This window comes from Centrocercus urophasianus, unplaced genomic scaffold, assembly GCF_019232065.1.
Source record: "Centrocercus urophasianus isolate 14NV4802_14NV808 unplaced genomic scaffold, USGS_Curo_1.0 seq_14, whole genome shotgun sequence".
Classification (NCBI taxonomy): Eukaryota; Metazoa; Chordata; class Aves; order Galliformes; family Phasianidae; genus Centrocercus; species Centrocercus urophasianus.
This window is the reverse complement of record NW_024884586.1, coordinates 30,572,020-30,591,664: the sequence shown is the minus strand read 5'-3', so window position 1 is coordinate 30,591,664 and position 19,645 is coordinate 30,572,020. Positions and strand designations below refer to the sequence as shown.

The following is a 19,645-nucleotide window of genomic DNA, read 5'->3' as shown; positions in this document are numbered from 1 at the left end:
GTGAGCCCCAGAATGCCAAGCACAAAAAGGACTTACGAGCGCATTTATTTTCCTGTCCCATTACCAGCCCTGTGAGAATTAGGGCAACCAGTCTCACATTTATATTCATTTGTCACACACAGAGAAATATATTAGGGAGAATCTTAATGGTGACAAGAAGCATTTCAGTGCCTCTGGCAATGAGGAAAGTTTCATAGTCCCCATGTCCAGTTATAAATACAGCTTATAAGCAACGAATATATCCAAGTGCATCTTTCAACTGGTGTTGCATATATACATGTAGTTATGTGTATGATCATACATGTTTAAACTTAAAGCTGGAAGTCTATCTAGAACCTGCTTTTCAAGGAAGGATTTTTCATGTAATATTTGCCTGATCTAGAGAAAGTAATTTTAATTATTCCAACATTCCTGAATCCTGTTTTACTTATTTTCCTGAGAGAAAATATTGGCTCTTCCAGACTTTTCCTGTAAATATGGGATACTCTCCTTATATTAATATACATATATATATATACGAACATACGTATATTAATATGTTGTGTGACTCATCATAATTAAACTCGTAAGCTAATCTTTGTAGTGGCAGAAGAAAATGGTACATTCTCTCTGTAGTAACTAATACGATCATTTTGGCAGAGGGATTAGGAGCTGAAGCTTTATCTCTCGTGACTGTCTCCCTTGTCTGTCTCCCACCAAAGAATTGTCAAACAGTACAAATACCAGCCCAGCCGCCTTCCTGTTTCCCCTGGAAATGTTACCAGTTGTAACATTCGAGCGATGACTCGAAATCACAATTACTTCAGCATCTTTATTAGAATACAATGATGAGATTTTAGCTGAGATTAGGTATATTCATTCTCCTAAATTTCATTAAAATTGAAATATAATTCTTTGAGAATTAATCCCTTTTTCAGACACTGGCACAAGGAGCAACTATGACTAAAACTAATGCATTTAGAAGTGGTTGATTTTCACTGGCTTTACAGCAGCAAACATTTCTATCCTGATCCTGATGCGCAAGAGGCTAATGCAGAGCATTTTAGCAAAAAGCACTGTTTCTCTGGATGCTTTTGTAAGAGTTCTTTCCTTTGTAAAGCAATCCGAATATTGCAGACAGGCCTCAATTTAGCATCGACTTCAAAGGAGTAATCTGTCAAATGCACTGTGTGCCTAACTCAGCTGGGGATGGAGACGTGCTTAATCCTTTTCTGTCAGGGAAGAAGGAAGGAAAGGAGGTCTGTTGAGTGCAAATCCCCACTTGTGCACTTCCAACACATCAGAAAAGCGATAAGTAGTCAGCCTATCTTAAAAAAAAAATCAGACAGCCCAGTGATTAATGTGCTTACTTGAATGTCAGAGCTATACTTTCAAATCCTTCCTCTGTCAGAATGCAGAGCAGAAGGGATATGAAGCAAAAATCCCATGATTCAGGATATGATCAGGAAATCTTAGGTGGGTTTCAATATCAGTCTCTTCCGACAAAATATTTCCACTGGATCTGAAATATGGAATAATCACTGCATAGAAGTAATTCTGCTTCATTGTGAAAAATGCCATAACCTTCAGGCTATGGGATTTTCCTTGTCTGCCCTTCTACTCTCTGTATTTTCCAAAAGAATTCATGCAGCACTGTGTTCAGCTGTTTGATTCACCTGAGATCAGAGGATAAGAATAATATAGGAAGGACAATTCTTACCTTTGGCATTAATGTGTACATGGGGATCTAATGGGGAAAAATGTAAAGTACATGGAGAGCTAAGTAACAGCACAATATTGGTTTTGAAGATCCATTCTTTAGCTGGAAATAGTAGATTGATGCCTAAAATCCTCTGTGGATCCCATTTAAGTGCTCTTACAGCAAAATATGAAGGATGGACACTTCACAATCAGAAATTACATAGGATGGCAAGTCTGTACAGAGCAAATCCATTGCCTTCAGCCTTTCTTCCACCCGTCCATGTGAGGGTATAGATGCAATTCCACTGTAACCTGGGCTGTCTGCAGTCTCCTGGTGCCTTTCCTCTCTGACAGAACAAGGCTTTTGGCATACCCTGAAGCAGCAGGAATAAGCAGGATGTGCTCTGTCAAATAATCACATCTTATTTCTGGATCTCTGGATGGCACACAGTAACTATTGTTCTTGAGTTGTTTATGCCTTATTCCCTGTCAGATCTGCTAATATATTATTGGTCTGATCCTTGTCTTTTACTGAAAGACATCAGAATCATATCTAGACCTCTGGGTGGGGAAGAGTTTAACATTTCTCTTCCATTTCAGATCGATATCACCTCAGCAGGAATAGGTCAAACACTTGCAGCTCTCATTCTTTTATTATTTATTAATATTCAATTTTTTCTAACCTTTTCTTGACTTTTTCTACTCCGCTAATATTAAACCAAGTGGTGCAGCAGGATAGCAGTCTGTTGCCCTGTTGCCCAGGCAGCTAAAGCAATGGCGTGTCACACTTGATGTTACTGCTTGCCCTACCTCAAAAAGACCACTGAATATGAATGAATCCAGGGATTTTGGCCTGCCTGTATGCTCATCATTGCCTAAAAGGAACTCCTGTGGATAGCAGCTTCTTCCTAGCCTTAGGAGAGCTAACAAACCAACTACTGTGACTGTGCTTTTGTATGACAGAAAACTACAAAAAAAGTGTACAGTGGTCAAGCTCTGAAACTAGTAGAGCAGTAATTACTGTTCTTCCCTGTAGAGAAAATCTGTTCACGTGTACAGTCTTCAAGGCTAGCCTGTGGCTGGCATCATTCTTAACAAAATTAGGAAGTTTGTTCTCATGGTTTATTTAAAATATGATTACATCAACAGTTAGTGCTTTATTTTGTCATAAGAATAGATCACATATCGTTTCTAGAATGCCCAGAATATTGGGGACAAGTAATCACAAATGTTCAGATGTAGGTAGAAGGGTCAGGGTCTGCAGTTGGCATGTGAGCACTTCTGCTTTTACACACAAGTGGACACAGCATGCAACCACATGTGTCTATTAGCTATAAACTCAGGTGGGAACCAGTCTGCATAGCTCTGCTGGAGACCCATTGTCTGCAGCCCTAGGATGTTAACAGAATAGATTCCTAGAATCATAGAACTATGGTCGTTGTTTGGAAAGGACCTTAAAGAGCACCCAACCCTAAACTCTGCCATGGGCAAAGCTGCCCCCCACCAGATTAGGCTGCCCCATTCAGCCTGACCTTGAGCACCTCCAGGAATGGGCCACTCACAGCTTCTCTAAGCAACCTGTTGGCTTTCTTTGCAGATGTAATAGAAATAATAACAAGGCCCTGTGAAAATAGAAGTGAACTGGAGCCTGTGACAAAATCATAACACAAAAATAACGTTACAATAATCATAACAAGAAAACCTGCTTGTGGATGAAAACCACAAGGTCAAGTCTACAGGTCTACAGGTACATTGATGTTGATGCCTGGAATATGTGACTGTGTGTTATGAAATGGCTTTGCTAAGCAGAAACTTGTTTTATTCTTCACAGAAGCTGTTGGTCTTTGATGCTGAGCATTTACAGACCTTAACTTTTAAGATTTTTTTTGGAAAAACAACATTCTCGTGTCATAGCAAAGATGTTTATTTTGTTCATCTAAATTGTGAAAGACTGTCAGTGTTGCTAGGATTTTAAGCTTAGCATGAAAGAAATGTAGGTGACACTTAGATTATCTTAGATCACTTAGATCATAAGCCAATTCTAGCAAGTGAGCACTACTTACTTAAAGTATTATTTGAATTTTCCTGCTTTAACTAGACAAGGAGTAGCATGCCAGTTCTGACTATTCTACAACGTGGAGCATGAGAAGTCCATACGAAAATGCTAATTTTGATCCTTGAGCCTACCTCTTTTCAAAATGCACTCCCTCTAGAGTATAACAATAACTTCCTTATGTTTTTATGTCATGTAAAATTTCAAGGCCTTAGGTACAATTTTATGAGTACAAAGCCATTTAAGACAGCAAGAATATTTACATGTGCGCACATTAAAAATGCAAGTACAAAGAAAGGCGATGCTTGTATTTTTCCCATGATAGATGGAAGAGGAAAAAGCCTCTGTGCCATGTAGAAAAATCCTCCAAAATCTTCTTCTTCTATAGCACACAAATAATTTAAAGTCTGAAAGCAAATAGTGAGGAACATTTAAAGCATTAGACTTCCGAAGAAGGAAATGCTTCAAGACAAGGAATTATTTATAAAGGGGAGGGAGAAAATGCAACAGTAAAGTGAACTAAAACGTTTTTAGACTGTCCAGTCTCAGAAAACGAATGGCAATAGGTATTTCTGAAAAAGGCACGTTTACCTCCACGACAACAATTAATTCACTAGGTTCAGAATATTCTTCCTTCCTATTATTTTTTTCGTTCTGTATTAACTGCTTGTGTAGACAAGCATCTGCTGCCTCTCCATCTCACAGCTGCTCTCTCTTGAATTTATTCTCACAAGCTTGTGTTCCTTGCGCGTGTTCACACAAATGCTTCAAGACTCTCCCTTCAATGGTCAGTCTGGGCAAAATGCCAGGAAGTGAAATCACCTCTTTACCACTAGATTTCCTTCTATTTTATTTTATTTCCCTAGGAAAGTTTGCCTCATTCCAAACAATCTGCCAGTCCCAGCAGTTTGTTGGATAATTGCAATTCTATAGGAAGTTACTAAAAATGTGGGTTTTCTCACTTCAAATGAAAATGAATTAATTTTCCAAAATGTTCATAGTGAGGTAAAACCTGGTGGAGGTTTAGGTAAATTTGAATTAATATCTCCTCCCTCTCTGTTGTTTTTTTTTTTTTAAATAAAATATGAGGATGCTGAAACTGCACAGAGCATTTTCCTTCACTTTTGAAACCTATGGCTTACACAGCCTGCTTGTAACATCCCTATGGACTAGAAAGAAAATGGCATAAAGACAGTGTCAAGCTCATTCTGACAGTAAAGCTTTTCGAGGATTGCCTTTATGCCACAAAGCACCTTTGAGGTTGTGAACTCCCCTTAGTCCTCCCACTGCTGCTATTCAGTCAGGCTGCCCCTCTGCTGCCCACTGTCACACGGCAAAAACATGTAACAGAATACTGGAATGTTGATTCAACCTCTACTGCTATACCACCAACATCCACCTCTGACATCATGGGCCAACAGAATAAAATAAGAGGCTTTCCTGACTTTCCTGATTCCTTCCATATTCTCTTCTTTTTATCTCTTGTTTTAAATGCCTACTCACTTTATTTTGTACAGCAGTTCTCCATTCCCTCAACTCTCTTCTGCACCTTCAGCCAAACACTGCTCAGGTTTCACAGAGCTACTGTCAGTCATAGTGAAATTAATGACAAGAAGAATACTTACATTCCTGCCCCCTTGTTTTAAACTTAGAGAATTGTGAAGACGCAATTTCACGCCAGCTTGCATTTGAAAAGGCCCCTTGAAATCACAAGTACTTAAAATGCTTTTATATTCAAATAGGCACTTATGTGCACAATTCATATACAGACAGATAAATATATGTACGCATACCAAAGCACAATTGAAAGATGGGTTCTGTAGCATGTGGATACCTCATATGGACCACTAAAATATCAAAGCCCTGATCTCTGCTGTGTGTTATTCAAGGTACAAAAAGAAGATGATGCAGGGAAAATTGCCTGCACCATGACAGTTCATCCTTTTGCTGTATATTACACTATACAAACTGGCACATAAGGCTATACCCTCTTTCCAGTTCCTATCGTCCTGCTTCCACCAATGTGTGCTCAACATGAACCTCAAATGAGGCAACCAGACCCCACTATATGATATAGCAGACTGAAGGCAGGGAAAGAATGAGTTTGAATTACAGACAAAAGAAAAACAAAAAGAAGAAGAGGCTAGAAGTGAGAATAAAAAGTATTTACAGAGTATGATATTTTTGGAAACGATTTAAAGTGTTTAATTTGAGAGTTCTGTAGTTCATTTCCCCTAACTAATTACAGGATTGTAATCTTTCTTAATAACTCATTAAAGATGAATGGAAGTGTTGACAGAATACATTATTTTCTTGCATAATTAACAATGGAAACATGAACATCAAAAATGAAACAGCTTTAAGGGTAACACATGCATATTTGATAGCATTACAGCCACATCTTTTTGTTTGTTTTTTGCCAGTGTATCCCATCTATTAAATGCCACTTCAGCAGATCAGAATTAATTCTATTTTATGTCCACAACATCAATGCATCAGATGTATCAGTGTGCTCACAACAGCAGTTAAATATTATTACTTATTTTTTAAAGTCCCTTCGCTGTGTGATAGTATCACTGAAAATGGTTTCTACAGTAGACAGGAACTTGCGTGACCCCTGCTGGGTTATCTTTTCCAGACTGTGTAAGTGAACCTCATTATCTCTGTAGTCCTTTTGAGTAATGAATAATTAAATTCTTATGATCACGCAAGCTGTTGAAATATGGCAGAAATTCTTATTTTGATTTTTTGTCCTGTTTCCTGGAAAAGTGCAGAAACACGCCACATTTAACCTGGCATTTACACTCTCTGTTGAAAGCTATTTGACTGAATACAGTCAAATATTCACGAGAAATCTTGGCACACTGATGAAATGAGACAGTTCTCATTGATTTCAAGAGGGTCTAATAATTAACTTAGCCAATTTTTTAAAGAAGAATATAACCTACTGTGAGAAAATACTTTGCTTAGTCATTTCTTACAGGTAAAATGTGGGCCAGTTTTACTATTTGGTAAACTGTTGTTTAAATATGGGTATCAATTTTGTGAAGAACTGAGTGAGAAAAGGAGTAGGGTTTAATCCTGAGTTTGGAGGCATGCTGTCAGTGATACTCTTTTGTTCAAAATAGCTATTTCTATTGGGAAACGCATATTATTGTCTATCTTTTAATAGAGCACTGAAAGATGGAGAATGTTTTGACTTGAATCATGATCAGTTCAGCAGGAAAATGTGTAAATCCAGCTGTAATGTTGGTTGGGATAAAGGAGAGGGAGCAAGCTCACAGGGTCAAGGCAGACCTTCTGCCAGCTTCGAGTGGAACTTCTAATCTTCCCTTCTTGTTCTCTCTCCAAATTTTTCACTCCCAAAGATATCTGCATGGTACAACAGATCATATCTGCATTGTACAACGGATTTGCTCAGCCACTCTGTAGGTAAAGCACAGCTAACAGGGGTGCACCCTCACTGCCTTCCTCTCCAATAGCAGAAAGAGAAGTTGCAACTCCTTCCTTTAGGTTTATGGTGGAATAGGTAAGCATCCATTTCCAGACATTTTCCTGTATCTCCTTTGGGGATGAGAAATGCCACCTGCCAGCTGAGCTACCTCACTCCTACCCTAGCACAACAGCGTTATGCAATTGTTTCGCTTGTCTCCTGCAGAGCCAGGCAGATCTCACTGCACCATCCATCTCCTCTACTTCTACACAGCAACACAGCTCTTAAGAAGAAGATGCTGTGCCAATTTGCAAGCCTACTTGAAAGGAATAGGCATCCTCCTTAGCTCTAGCACTTGTAAAGTATGTGCTGACATACTTCCTGGTTATTCACAAAAAGAATTGCTTTAATTTACTCTGTAAGAATGCAAGAGAGAATCCACCATAAAAGAAAAAGTATTTTTATTACTTCTCTCATTACTCTTTAATCGAAACATACTGATACTATATGGCAGATATGCTGGCACAATGAAACAAAAAGCCTAATGGTTCTTAATAGAATTATCATTAAAAAAAGCCACTGTTTTTTCAGAAGCTCAGCTCTTACTGGAAGGAGTCTAAGGAGCAACTACAGCTAAATAAAGCCTTTACTATTGAGAAGAGCAGGACTTGCACATCAATTAGTCATAAGCAGTCCCATTCATAAAATCTTTGTATATACAAGATTAATTGCCTCACATGTTCGCTGGCATCAGCACTTGTGTGTAAAAAGCTAATCCTCTCATTAAGGATTGGAATTATTCAGGAAAAACCTTAAGACAATTAAGGAAAGAGTGTTTTCTTATTTACATAAAATGGAACACAAGAGAATTCAAAACCAGAGAGAGAGTTGTTGTCTGGAGATTTTGTAGACCTGGCTGCAAAAAGCCTTTGGTACTGGTGAATAGTGCTTTCTATTCCCTGTATGGCGCAGGTTTCTCTGACTAGGCAGGGCTGCACAGCTTGCACATGTCTGCCCAGCTGTTTCTAAATGGCTTGTTCAAATGTAGCTGACAAAATGAAAGTCGTGGCCTGCGTGAAATGAGCAGTGGTACTGCAGTTGTATGGTGGATGGCATTTAGGATGGTCACCTCCAGCGCAGCTAGCAGTCAGAAGGGAAGCAAGGGAGCAAGTGTTTACAGAGATTGAATTGCATTCTCCTCTCCAGGGACATGGCCTGAGGTTTGAGGCACAATGGAGAATGTTCTTGTTCCTCTGTTTTATTCATTGTGTTTATATAGGTTTGCTTCTACTCAGCTGCAAAGCATTAATTCCATTTTGAAAGAGAAAACAAACCAAAGCTGTGGGATTACAGGTGCACATTAGGGAAAGCACTGTCACCAGCCCTGAGAAGGACAGTGGAGGCAAATATAGTCCTTATAAGCATTAACATAACAAGCTTTTGTATCTCACAAACCTATCATCAACCACAGTTTGGGAAAATGGCTCAATACCAAACTGATGGATATCTGTAGAAGTGCAGCCTTGTGTCTCACCAAGGACCACCACAGGTCTGAAGGAATGGTTCCTTAGTTGCATATATGCTGGACACAGGGAAAAATTAGCCATCTGAATGTGGGATGACTAAGCTCCTAGCAGATCACGGCAGACAGATCTCCCTGTGCTCACCCCTGCCCTGCAGTTTCAAAGAGGAGCGGATGTGGGTGGCAGCTCCAATAAGCAGCAGACTCTTGAATCACAACTTCTGCCCCACTGCCTGCTGTGACCTCAGCGGTTCTAACACCTGCACATGCTGATTAAGCATTTCTGACTGCCTCTAGAATTATTCAATCTACAGGTTATTGTTTTGTTGGGGAAACCTGCTTTCTTTAAAACCAAATCTACTGGCACCCAAATTCAATTGCACTGCCAACTGTATTTAGCAAATTTAATGTAACTATTTTTACTTGAGGATTATAAGTGCTTTTGAAATCCAGTAATTTCAAGAATGTAGGCAATATTTGACCCAGTTTCACTTCTGCTGAATAGCAAAAGGAAAGAAATTCAAACCACATATAATAGTCTGCTTAAATATGGTTATGAATGTGTAAATTTCATTTAGCCCTAATCCAGTCTATTTCATGTATTTTGAAATGCTGCCTTGCTAACTCTTCCAATGTGATAAACAAAATTTCTGTGTATTCCCAAAACAAAAAGTAAGTAACTAACTGATGCCTATTTCTGGGACAGCCTGATAACTCAATGCTGACATTTTTCTACAAATCTCTAAAAGTGATCTAAAAAACTCCACTTCAAAATGCATAAACAGCACTGGGAAGTCTATTTTATTTGGGAAAAAAAAAAAAAAGTTTTTACTAATTATTGTGAATTGATCACACAGGATAAGGGAAATCAGGGATTACTTCTTTTCTTCCTGTATCTTATTCCTTTTTTTTTTTTTTGGGGGGGGGGGGGGGGGTGTTATTGTGGCCTCTGTGCTCAGCTAGAAATAAGAATGTAATGGCCATCCAAAACATTGGCAGAAAATGAAGGTTAAAAGTAACTGCACAGTCTGCAAAGTACATACATCCTTTGTCAGTAGCGGATACACTAGATACCAGGGGTGTACTTTGTACAGAATTAACATTGGTAGTATTTTTAATTCAAAAAAAAAAAGAGAGAATTTGTGAATAGAGATAATTGTATGCATCCACTTTCGATCATATCCTGCCCAGAACACAGAATCTGGGCCCAGAGGAACAATCTAAATCTAACCTTTAGGTTTTTGTTCAGCATGGTTACTGCAGTCCTGGCAATGCACTGGTAGCAAAAAGTTCATGGATTTCCCTAGGAAACTGTCTCTAAAATACTGTTTGTCAAGATATTTACCAAATGTTTAAAATACTTAGAAAATATGAAAACATCCTGTGCTTCTGAGCTTCCTTGATTATGTTCAGTTTTGGGCCCCTCTCTACAAGACAGACATTGAGGCCCTGGAGCGTGCTCACAAAAATCTAGTGAGAGGATTGGTGCACAAGTCTTACGAAGAACACCTCTGGGAACTGAGATTGTTTAGTCAGGAGGAGGCTCAAGGGATATCTTAGCACTCTTTACAACAACCTGAAGGGAGGTTGTAGCAAGGTGGGAGTTAGCCTCTTCTCCCAGGGAGTGGCCTCAAGATGCACCAGGGAAGGCTCAGTTTGGATATCATGAAAACCTTTTCAGAAAGAGTGGTAATGCATTGGAACAGGAGCCCAGGGAGGTGGTGGAATCACCACCCCTGGAGGTGTTCAAGAGCCGTGTAGATGCAGCACTGAGGAACATGGTTAGTGAGCATGGTGGTGACAGGTTTGCAGTCAGACTAGATGATCTTAAGGTCTTTTAAAGATTTATGATTCCATGATTTTGTCATTCTGTGATTCGCTGTGTTGTACATCTTTCAAGTTCTTCTTTGAGGAGTCCAGAGAAAATGGGCTTTATCTCTGTGTGCGCCTAGCATCAATGAAATCCATGCAGGTCAACCACACTGGTTGAACAGGATTTGTCATCCATAGCTATTCCATCTGAAAATAAAATAAGTTCCAAAACCCTCTGGCTTTGAAAAGATCACACCGCTGGGTCCCTGGTGCCGCTCACAGGGTGGGACGGACACTGGGATTTTCCACCCACCCCACCCCTGACGCCCTGCCAGACGGGGCCGGGCTGCCAACAAACGGAGGATGCAGGGGTCAGGCCTGGCTCTCGCTACGCTTCCTCCGGCGTAGGCCCGGGGGAGGGCCGCGGGCGCGGGGCCGGCGCTAGGGTGGAGTGGGCCCGCCCGAGCCGGACCGAGCGCCGACAGAGTCGACGGGGCAGCCCGAGTCCCCGGGCCCGCCGCGAGAATGGGGCGGTGGCGGGCCGGGCCATGCTGCCTGCTCCTGGCCGCGACCTGCGCCCTGGGTCGGCCCCCGCCGCCCTCCATCGTGCGCTGTCAGCCCGCCGGCGCCTGCTTCAGCGTCCACCTGGCCAACGCCTCGTACGACGAGGCCCGCAGCGCCTGCGGCGACCGGGCGGGCGGCCTGGCCTGGGTGAGCGCCGAGTCGGAGCTGGGGCTGCTGCTGGCGCTGCTGGCCGAGGTGGCCGCGGGGCCCGCGCTCTTCTGGGTCGGGCTGAAGAGGAACGCCTCCGCCTGTACCGACGCGGGACAGCCGCTCCGAGGCTTCTCCTGGGAGGAGCGCGGCGAGACGGCCCTACGGGAGGTGCCGGCGGCGCTCGGCCGCTGGGCGAAAGAGCCTGTGCGAACCTGCACCACCGCCCGCTGTGCCGGGCTGCACCTGGTGGGCGCCGACAGATCCCGCTGGGGATGGCGTGAGCTGCCCTGCCAGCGGCACGGCCGGGGCTACGCCTGCCGCTACCGTGAGGAGGGCGCCTGCCCCGACCTCCGTCCCGACGGCGCGCTGAGCCTCGACTACCGCCTCCCCTTCGGGAAGGCCAGCACCGCGCCCGGCTTCAGCCCGCCGGGCACCGAGCTTGCCGTGGCGTGCCCAGACGGAGAGGTGCTGCTCCGCTGCCGGCACGGTCCGAGCGGCTTCGCCTGGGAGGGCGTGGAGGAGCCCCACTGCCCCTGCAAAGAGCGCTGCGCCCCGGCCTCCAGCGCCGCCGCCGACCGCCGCCTCTCTGCTCCAGCACCCAGCGGCTCCGCGGGGCCGCCGGCCACCTTGCCCGCCGGCCGCGGTGGGACGGCCGCCCCGCCGCCCTCTTCCTCTTCCAACTACGTTTTCATTCTGGTGACGGTGGCCGTGGTGGTACTGGTGATCCTGGTCATGACCGTCCTGGGGGTCTTCAAGTTGTGCTTCAACGCGAAGGCGGCGGGCGGCGAGACGGAGACGGGCAGCGCGGAGCCGCGCGGGGCTGCGGGTGCCGAGTAGCGGCGGCGAGGACCGCACCGGCCTTCCGCTCGAAGGCACCCGCGGGTCTGGAGCCTCCCAAAAGCTCTTTTCCGGGACATCTGCAAAGTGGAAGGCTTTGCCCGCTAGTGCCTTGCTATTGAGAACCCATCTGAATGGCACCGGGAGGCTCTCGTTTGCTTGCTGATTGCTGGAACTTTTGGAGATGTGAAGCACCATAATTTCGGAGGAAGCTGCAACCCATGCTCTTCGAGAGTGATGTTGTTACAAATGAGGAGCATCTCCATACCTAGATGGACATTAAATTGCTGAAGAAATGGGAAGTTAATGGGGAGTCATTTTATACTTCACTTGATTGAAAGAATAAAGGATGATTTAAAACCTTAATTGCTGCTCTGTTCATACTTCATACAGTATTCATTTATATTGTAGCAGAGCAACCAGTTTTTCAGTTCTAAGTTTGATGCCAGTGCAAAACTTGGTTTCTGTGTGCAGTGTGTGGATCCCTTGTGATCAGACAGGGTGCAGGCAAACTGCATGCTGAGCAAAGTGCTAACTTGTCTGGACACAGCATGCAGATCCCAAAGCAGTTTTCCATGGCATCCCTTGAGAACAAGGAAAGAATTCACACTTCACACACACTTCTAAGGAGGTAAATGTTTCCTAATATCCAAATTAAGGGTTATATCCCTTTGGATTTCTCAGGACCAGGCTCCTCCTAACCACAGGACTCATTCTATGTGGCAAAGAATGCTGATGCTCGCCACCTGTTATTACAGTGTTGATTTCCAGTTAAAGTAGCAATGCTAAGTATTGGTCCAGGGCTTTCTGAGTGCAGTATAACGCAGGTAACTAGATCTCATCCAGGCCTTATGGGATATGGGAATATTTTTTTCCCTTTGAGAGACCATTACAGTTGGAAATGCCATTTTCTAAGCTGCTATTTTTTTTCCTTTCCTCTGTTTAAAGCTGACCTTTTGACTACTATTTTCATTTTGCTCACTTTCCTTTTGAATTTGGAGCACTGTTTCAAACAATAAACAGTGTGATTATAATCACCTATTTTTCTTGCAAGCAAAGACTTGGAGATTAATCTGGTATAAACATCTGCTAAGGAGTTTGACAGAGTTTGACAAAGTTTGACAGAGCATGAGTATTTTTTCCCTCTCCCCTTATAATAATGATAGGCTGTAACCACTGTAGCTGCCTGAGAGGCATTTTCTTGTTTTTCATAAGGAGATTCCAAACTTTTGTGAGCCATCAGGCTGTCTATAGTTAATAATGACAGCACTAATAATGACAGCAACTAAATCCAGCCAGGTCAGAACACTGGTCATTACAGAGCTGTTTCACAATTTGCATAGTTTTCCAATCTGTTTATCTGGCATTTCCATGTCAGAATGGCAAGCATTTTTATCAGTTTCAGTAGGAGGCTTGATTCAACACTGTGATATGCACAGATATGGAAAGTGAGTCTCTGATGCCTCTTCTATACTGCTCTTGTTACTATCACTGTAAGCATCACTTTAAGCAGTCTGTTCTAGCACAGTGTGCATGGAGCTCCATGCTCCTACACTGTGCTCCATGATTAGATAGTGAAACTAAATGAATAAAAGCCTCCTCAAGTTATTATTTCTGTATTTTTCTTCCCTTTCCCACACATCAGATGGTGAAACTCTTCATGGGATGGTGCAACCATTCAGGTTCATTTCTCTAAGCGCTAGAAGAAATTCTGATTCCCTGTTTCTGTCTTAACCAAGCACGCAGCTAAGTGCTGAGTTAAGTGCTTGGTTGGTTTTTGTTTGTTTGTTTTTTTTAAATTTTTACTTTTTGTATCTCAGAATTTTACTCAGACTATTGAGTTAAAATGCACAGGTTCATGCCCTTACAAACCACTCATCTGTCTTATTTTCATTTCACTATTTGCAATGGCTTCCTGTGTAATCGCATATGGATTTCAGGGTTCTTTTTCTTATACCCAAGATTGAGGATTAAGCATTAGGTCATTCTTTTAGGCACACACCTAAAGGACTGCGCAAGGGTGTGGTTGTTTTCCATGTCTTATAGTGTGACTCAATTGAAATCAGATTATTTTACATCTAAGGACAGAATCTATCACACCAGTTATAGGTATCTCTAACAGCTCATCTAGCATCACCTTCCTTGCAACCTATGTAGGAAAATATGCATATGCAGGTAGCAATTAATCTCATTTTAGAATAGAAGCTGCAAACAGGAGCAAAGAGTTTCATCTTGTATGGGAATCACTGATTGAGCACTTGGGGAAAGGACGGGTCAGCTGTGGGAGCACAGGTGAAGGCAATTCAGCTGTGTGACCAGAAAGGGTGGAGCCTGGCTGCACCTCTCTTAGACCCCATTTAAGGGCTGACTGCCACTAAGGAAGGATCTTGTTCTGGAGATCTTTCCTTGGTAGAGCTTTCCCCTACAAACCTGGAATTTTCTGGTATGGGTAAGTAATCTTTTTCCTTTCCTGTACAGCACCTTTCTATTATGCCAATCCTTTGTCGTTACTCCTCTGGTGAAGCACCTTTTTCCCATCATGTTAATCTGTCAAATTGCTACAATCCTAGAAGTACTAAAGTACTATTTCTCCACGTCAACTGAAAAGTGCCTAGGGAGGCTGCTTGGACTTAAATACCTGTAAAACATAGATTTGAAATTAAATTAGAGAAATCAGCAAAGCTAAGTCTGTAACTGTGCAAGTCTGGAAACAACTCACAGTGCCATGTGTCTCTTCAAGATGTAGCTAAATACTTATTATTTTACCATAGCTCTTACTGTTTTTGCGTACTAGAGATCCTTGTTTTGTTTGTCTGGGTTGTTTAATTTCTTTTTACAGTCAGCAGAATTAAAACTTAATTGGATTTGCTTGGCACCTAAGTGGGCTTGAAATGCCTGAGATGACAGAGCACAGATTACTTTTCCCATTCTTCAGTGGTTATGATCAAGAGGTAGATGGTTTGGGAGAAAGGGTGAATCATTTTTGCTTTCCAGTCTCAATTTAACTTGTGGCTTAGATAGGAAACTAACAAATAGCTGACCTGTAACATGTACTGCTGGCTCCTATTACAGTGATGAATCAGCTGTGAACCAGTCAGATCTGGCTTGCTATTTATATCCATAAAATGTGTCCTATTGCCAATTATTAGATGTACTTTTTAGATTTTTCTTAAGTCCTCCAAAGGTAGCGTGTACGTTTATGTATATGATAAGCTTTATTCCTGATTATTTGATGAATAAACTTTCATTTTCCCCAATTCTTACAGTAGTTTTATACTGCTGTGAGCTTGATTAAGTGTGTCATGGGATTAAAAAGAAATCTGAAAATGGACTCTGGCAAAATTGAAACTTCCCCCCTTCTTTAAGTATGGTATCACTTAAAGAAGATTTCAAAATAAACAGATTCTGTGTATCCCCCAGGAAGCATGATTTCCTATCACTTGAAGTTTTTTATGTTTTCAAATCTCACTATCTTTCCACATTTATCACTTGGAGCTTAATCACTGACACATGCATCTTAATTGCTTATAGAAAAAAAAATATTTTCTCTCTTTTTTTTTTCTGGATGTGGATGTTTATCGAGGCTGCAGAGTGCTGATTACTACATTTAACTGCTGTATAATCAATTTGAAAAATAAACACAAAGAGACAAGTAACCACTTTCACAGTGCTTTAGACTTGATTGAGCTTCCTGCCATTTCTCCCTCCAGCAATACATAGCCTTACCTGTCCTCCTTGGACCTGCGGAGCTGTGGCATTGGAGGACTGGACATGAATGTGAGTTGGGAGTCATCTGTTTGCCTTCAAGCCTTTTCTTTCCTTGCTCCATACTGTAAGCCAAAAGGACAGCTTTGTTTAGGTAGAAGTGAAGGCAAAGGGAGAGTGGTTGTTCCACACTTGCTATGCCCTATCCCTTCTGCCAGTCCTTTCACATTATGAATCTGAGGCGAAAGAGTGGATGAAAGTCAAATGACATTAAGTATTTCATGGATAATGTAAAGAGCAAGAATCCTGTAGGTCCTGGATGAGCTGGGGAGGTATAGACCAAGTCAGGCAAGTATCCTTCTTTAGCTGGGATGTATTCATCCTTAACATCTTCTTGCTCTGTATTTATTTGTTTGTTCAAATTCGAAGTGCAGTGGTCTGCAAATAAAGATTTTTTTTGTCATTAATCAAAGAAAAGCACATGGCCTGCAGTATGTCAGGAAAGTGAGATTTGTTTTTTTGGAACACAACCAGCAGCTCTTGTTTTGGATTGATAAGAATGGTTTACACTGTTCCCTGGAACAGAACATAGGAACATAACAGATATTTAAGTGACTTTTAATATTATTCAGACTCTGTGATCTGTCTCTGTCAATGGCAAATGTTTTTGGAAATAGGAAATCTGACATCTCCAGGTGTCACTTCTGTTAGATGCTCTACTGGGTTATAAAGTGAGTTTGAGGCTGAGTTCATGATACACTTGGTAGTCTTCCATTGGTTTGTCTAACAGAGTTTGGATCCAATTTATTAGTTTTGGCATACAACAAACCTGTATCAATTAGTGCCACAATTTACTTATATGTGACATGAAAAAATAGACTTGTTTATCTCTTTTCTGCACTTTTGCTATGCAGTCTTTCACTCAGCTCTATCCCAAGAAGAGGAGTCAATTTCCTCTTTTATTAGAAAGGGTTCTATAGATCTGATTGTTGTCTTTTTTTTTTGTACTTTTTCTTATATTGTTACTTGTGAAATCCAAACTTAGAAACTATTGAGGAGGCAGGTATGTTTTTGTCTTCTATGACAGTTAAACAGTATTTTCTGGTTTCTAAAAGCAAACAACGTAACCATTTGTTTGTTTTGACCACTGCAGAGAACAGTGCTGGTGTTTTCAAAGAACTATCTCTGTTTTTTTCCAGATCGTTTATGAGAAATCTGAGCTGAATAAGCCCCAGGAGAGAGCACTGTGGTTTCCAGCAGGTTTTATCGCCATCGATAGTGCAGCTCTTTCATTACAGAATTCCCTCAGCACTCTTAGGGAAACATCAGCCACTGCTGATGGTTTTGTACTGTCCTTTCTCTGATTTATTCCAGAACTCCTTCAAATTCTTTGTTCTAGTGAAGTTCTACAGATTCATGCCTTCTTTCTTCCCCCCCCCCCCCCAAAAAAAAAAGTCTGTAATGAGCACAGATAGTAAGATTTCTTTTTTTTTCCCTATGGCTCTTTCTTCCCAAAACATTCTTAAATACAATTGGTGTTCATGAGCAGTGAGCACATTAGTTGGTTTCCACCTCTTCTAGATTTTTTCATTAGTAGTTACTATCTGTTTATGCAGATGTTTCTCTTTTTTAATTTTTACTTATTTTTTTACCTGCTTGAAATTTTTACTATTTATTTGCCAAAGTTCATTCTTTTGTTTTATTTGCTGGTTTCAACTTTAAGTTAGGTACTTTTTTTTATTGTGTACAGTTTAACATTTGATGGGTAATGTGCACCATTCTATCATTAAATAGTCCTGGTGTCACCTGCAAGTTTTTATCTTTTAGCTGTTCCTTTAAATTTCTTTTTAATAATCTTTTTAATTTATATGCAGCTCTCTGCTTTGAAATTTAGCATTAGCATAATGAATCTTTTTTTGCTTTTTTTTCCTCCTGAAATTGTTCATTTTAGCTATGTTGCAGTCAATATTCAGCCAAATACTGTCCATTTCTTAAGGCAAAATTAGGATCTGTTTCTTCTGTTGTCAGTTGTCAGGCTAATTATGCCAAGAATCAGTGAAGATGCCATCCCTGGCAGTGTTCAAGAGGTGTCTGGATGAGATGCTGCAAGATATGGTTTAGTGTTTGTGGTAGCAATGGTAGTGGGAGGATGGTTGGGCTAGATGACCTTGCAGGTCATTTCCAACCTTACCATTCTATGATCAGACATAGTAATAAAAGCTAACTCATTACTTTCTGATAAATTGTTCACACTAATGCTGCAGGCATCCATTGCAATTGCACGAATCCAGTTTAGATCTCTAAAAGGACAACCTACTGGATAAGCTGGCTTGTTAGTTAAAGCCAACTTTGCTGTAGTAAAGCACAAACTTAGGTTTCAGTGCATTTTCCTCTTTTGTGCTTGAAAGAAAAAGATGTTCTCTTTAAGCATAAATATATACAAGCTTTCCTAGTTAAATCTGAGATTGTAGGAATTGTTTATATGAGCAAAAATCTGTTTGGTCAAGTGAAGTACTTATATTTGCACTTAAACAGTTTCCAGAGTCCATAGGACAGACCACTATTCTTCCCATCCAGAACATGCATTACTCACGAGGCTTTTTTCCTTGTGTAAGTAATTTATTCTCTTACTTCCATTTAGATATTTGTTCATTTGAAATGTTCTTGAATGAGTACACAGAAACCTGAAATCCTCTGTAGATCAGAAAATCCGCTTTGGGGATTGCAGCTTTATGACTTCTGGCTATGTTAAGTTCTGAGTTACGAGATCTCTGGAGAGGAGTACATCAGCATCAACTTTTGTTCTTAAGAGTATGTATTTCTCTTATGGGGAAATAGTTTTCATTATCATAGTATCTAAGATGCTTTTAAATTCTGCAAATTTCATTCTGTGATAGTGAAAGAATGGACAGTATGTTGTTGTATTGCATTTTTGTCCTGTTGGTATGGTGATCTTTGTGCTGAGCACAAATTTGGTAATACTTTTCCATTTTAATAATGAAAGGAAAGAAAATAGTCCATGAAATCATATGTATCTGAAAAATAAAAAAACAGCAGATTTTCTTTAAATGTTAGACTATCTGTTTTCTGCACTGCTTTCCTAAATTTCTAGTCATTCCATAAAGCACTTAAATTATCTCATGGTTCTTAGAAAAAGTACTTGCAAGCTTTCTGACTTCTAAAGCAACATCCAGCTTTGAAAATAGCAGCTGACATCAAAAGCAGAACTTGGTAATCTATTTGAGTTGAAAGTTTATGTATTTTCCATAGCCACTTATCTTTTTCAGATTCCCTCTTTCTAAGACTCTGAGCTCCTCTCCTATTTGGTGCTCAATTGTGGCCAGATATCCACTGCGTTGACCTTCTTTCACATTTGTTCTCCTCAAATATCTAAACAGCCTTGTTGTGAACATACTTAGGATGTTCTGCTTGTTCTTGTACAGCATCCCATAAAACAACCTTGCTATCTTGCTTTCCACCATGAAAAACAGGAACAGTGACAGTTATACATGTCCTATTAAATCTTCATGGGACAGACATCTCCCATAATTTTTCTGCCCAGTCAGTTTATGAGGATTTCTTACCATCCTTTCTTAGCACAAGTAGTAGAAGGTGGGATTCAATTTCTTGCAGATTCTCTGTGTGACCAGTTAACAGCCACTGATCTAAAAATTGAAATAAAGGATCCATTAGAAAATCAGTTTTCTGTGCTTCTCATCATTCCTTTCATTGAGTTTTCTTTCATTTGTTTGTTCATTTGGTCTTGCAATCAATTCATGTAATTAATTTGTATGAATCTAAGGCATGAACCTGGGACCAGGCAGGTAGCAGGTGTAGCAGTTTATAGCTTCATTGAAATAAGTTACAGATGCTAGGCAAAAACTTCCAG

At 41.0% G+C, this 19,645-nt stretch overlaps 1 protein-coding gene across 1 annotated transcript; it reads left to right on the top strand.

The window, feature by feature from the left end:
- Positions 1-11,025: 11,025 nt before the first annotated feature.
- CLEC14A (C-type lectin domain containing 14A) lies at positions 11,026-12,051 on the top strand. The gene has a single exon (XM_042813298.1). It carries the CDS (start codon positions 11,026-11,028, stop codon positions 12,049-12,051), a length of 1,026 nt encoding a protein of 341 aa, XP_042669232.1.
- The last annotated feature ends 7,594 nt before the right edge of the window (positions 12,052-19,645 follow it).

Coding starts and splice junctions, on each gene's coding strand:
- CLEC14A (XM_042813298.1), top strand. CDS start 11,026: ATGGGGCGGTGGCGGGCCGGGCCATGCTGCCTGCTCCTGGCCGCGACC.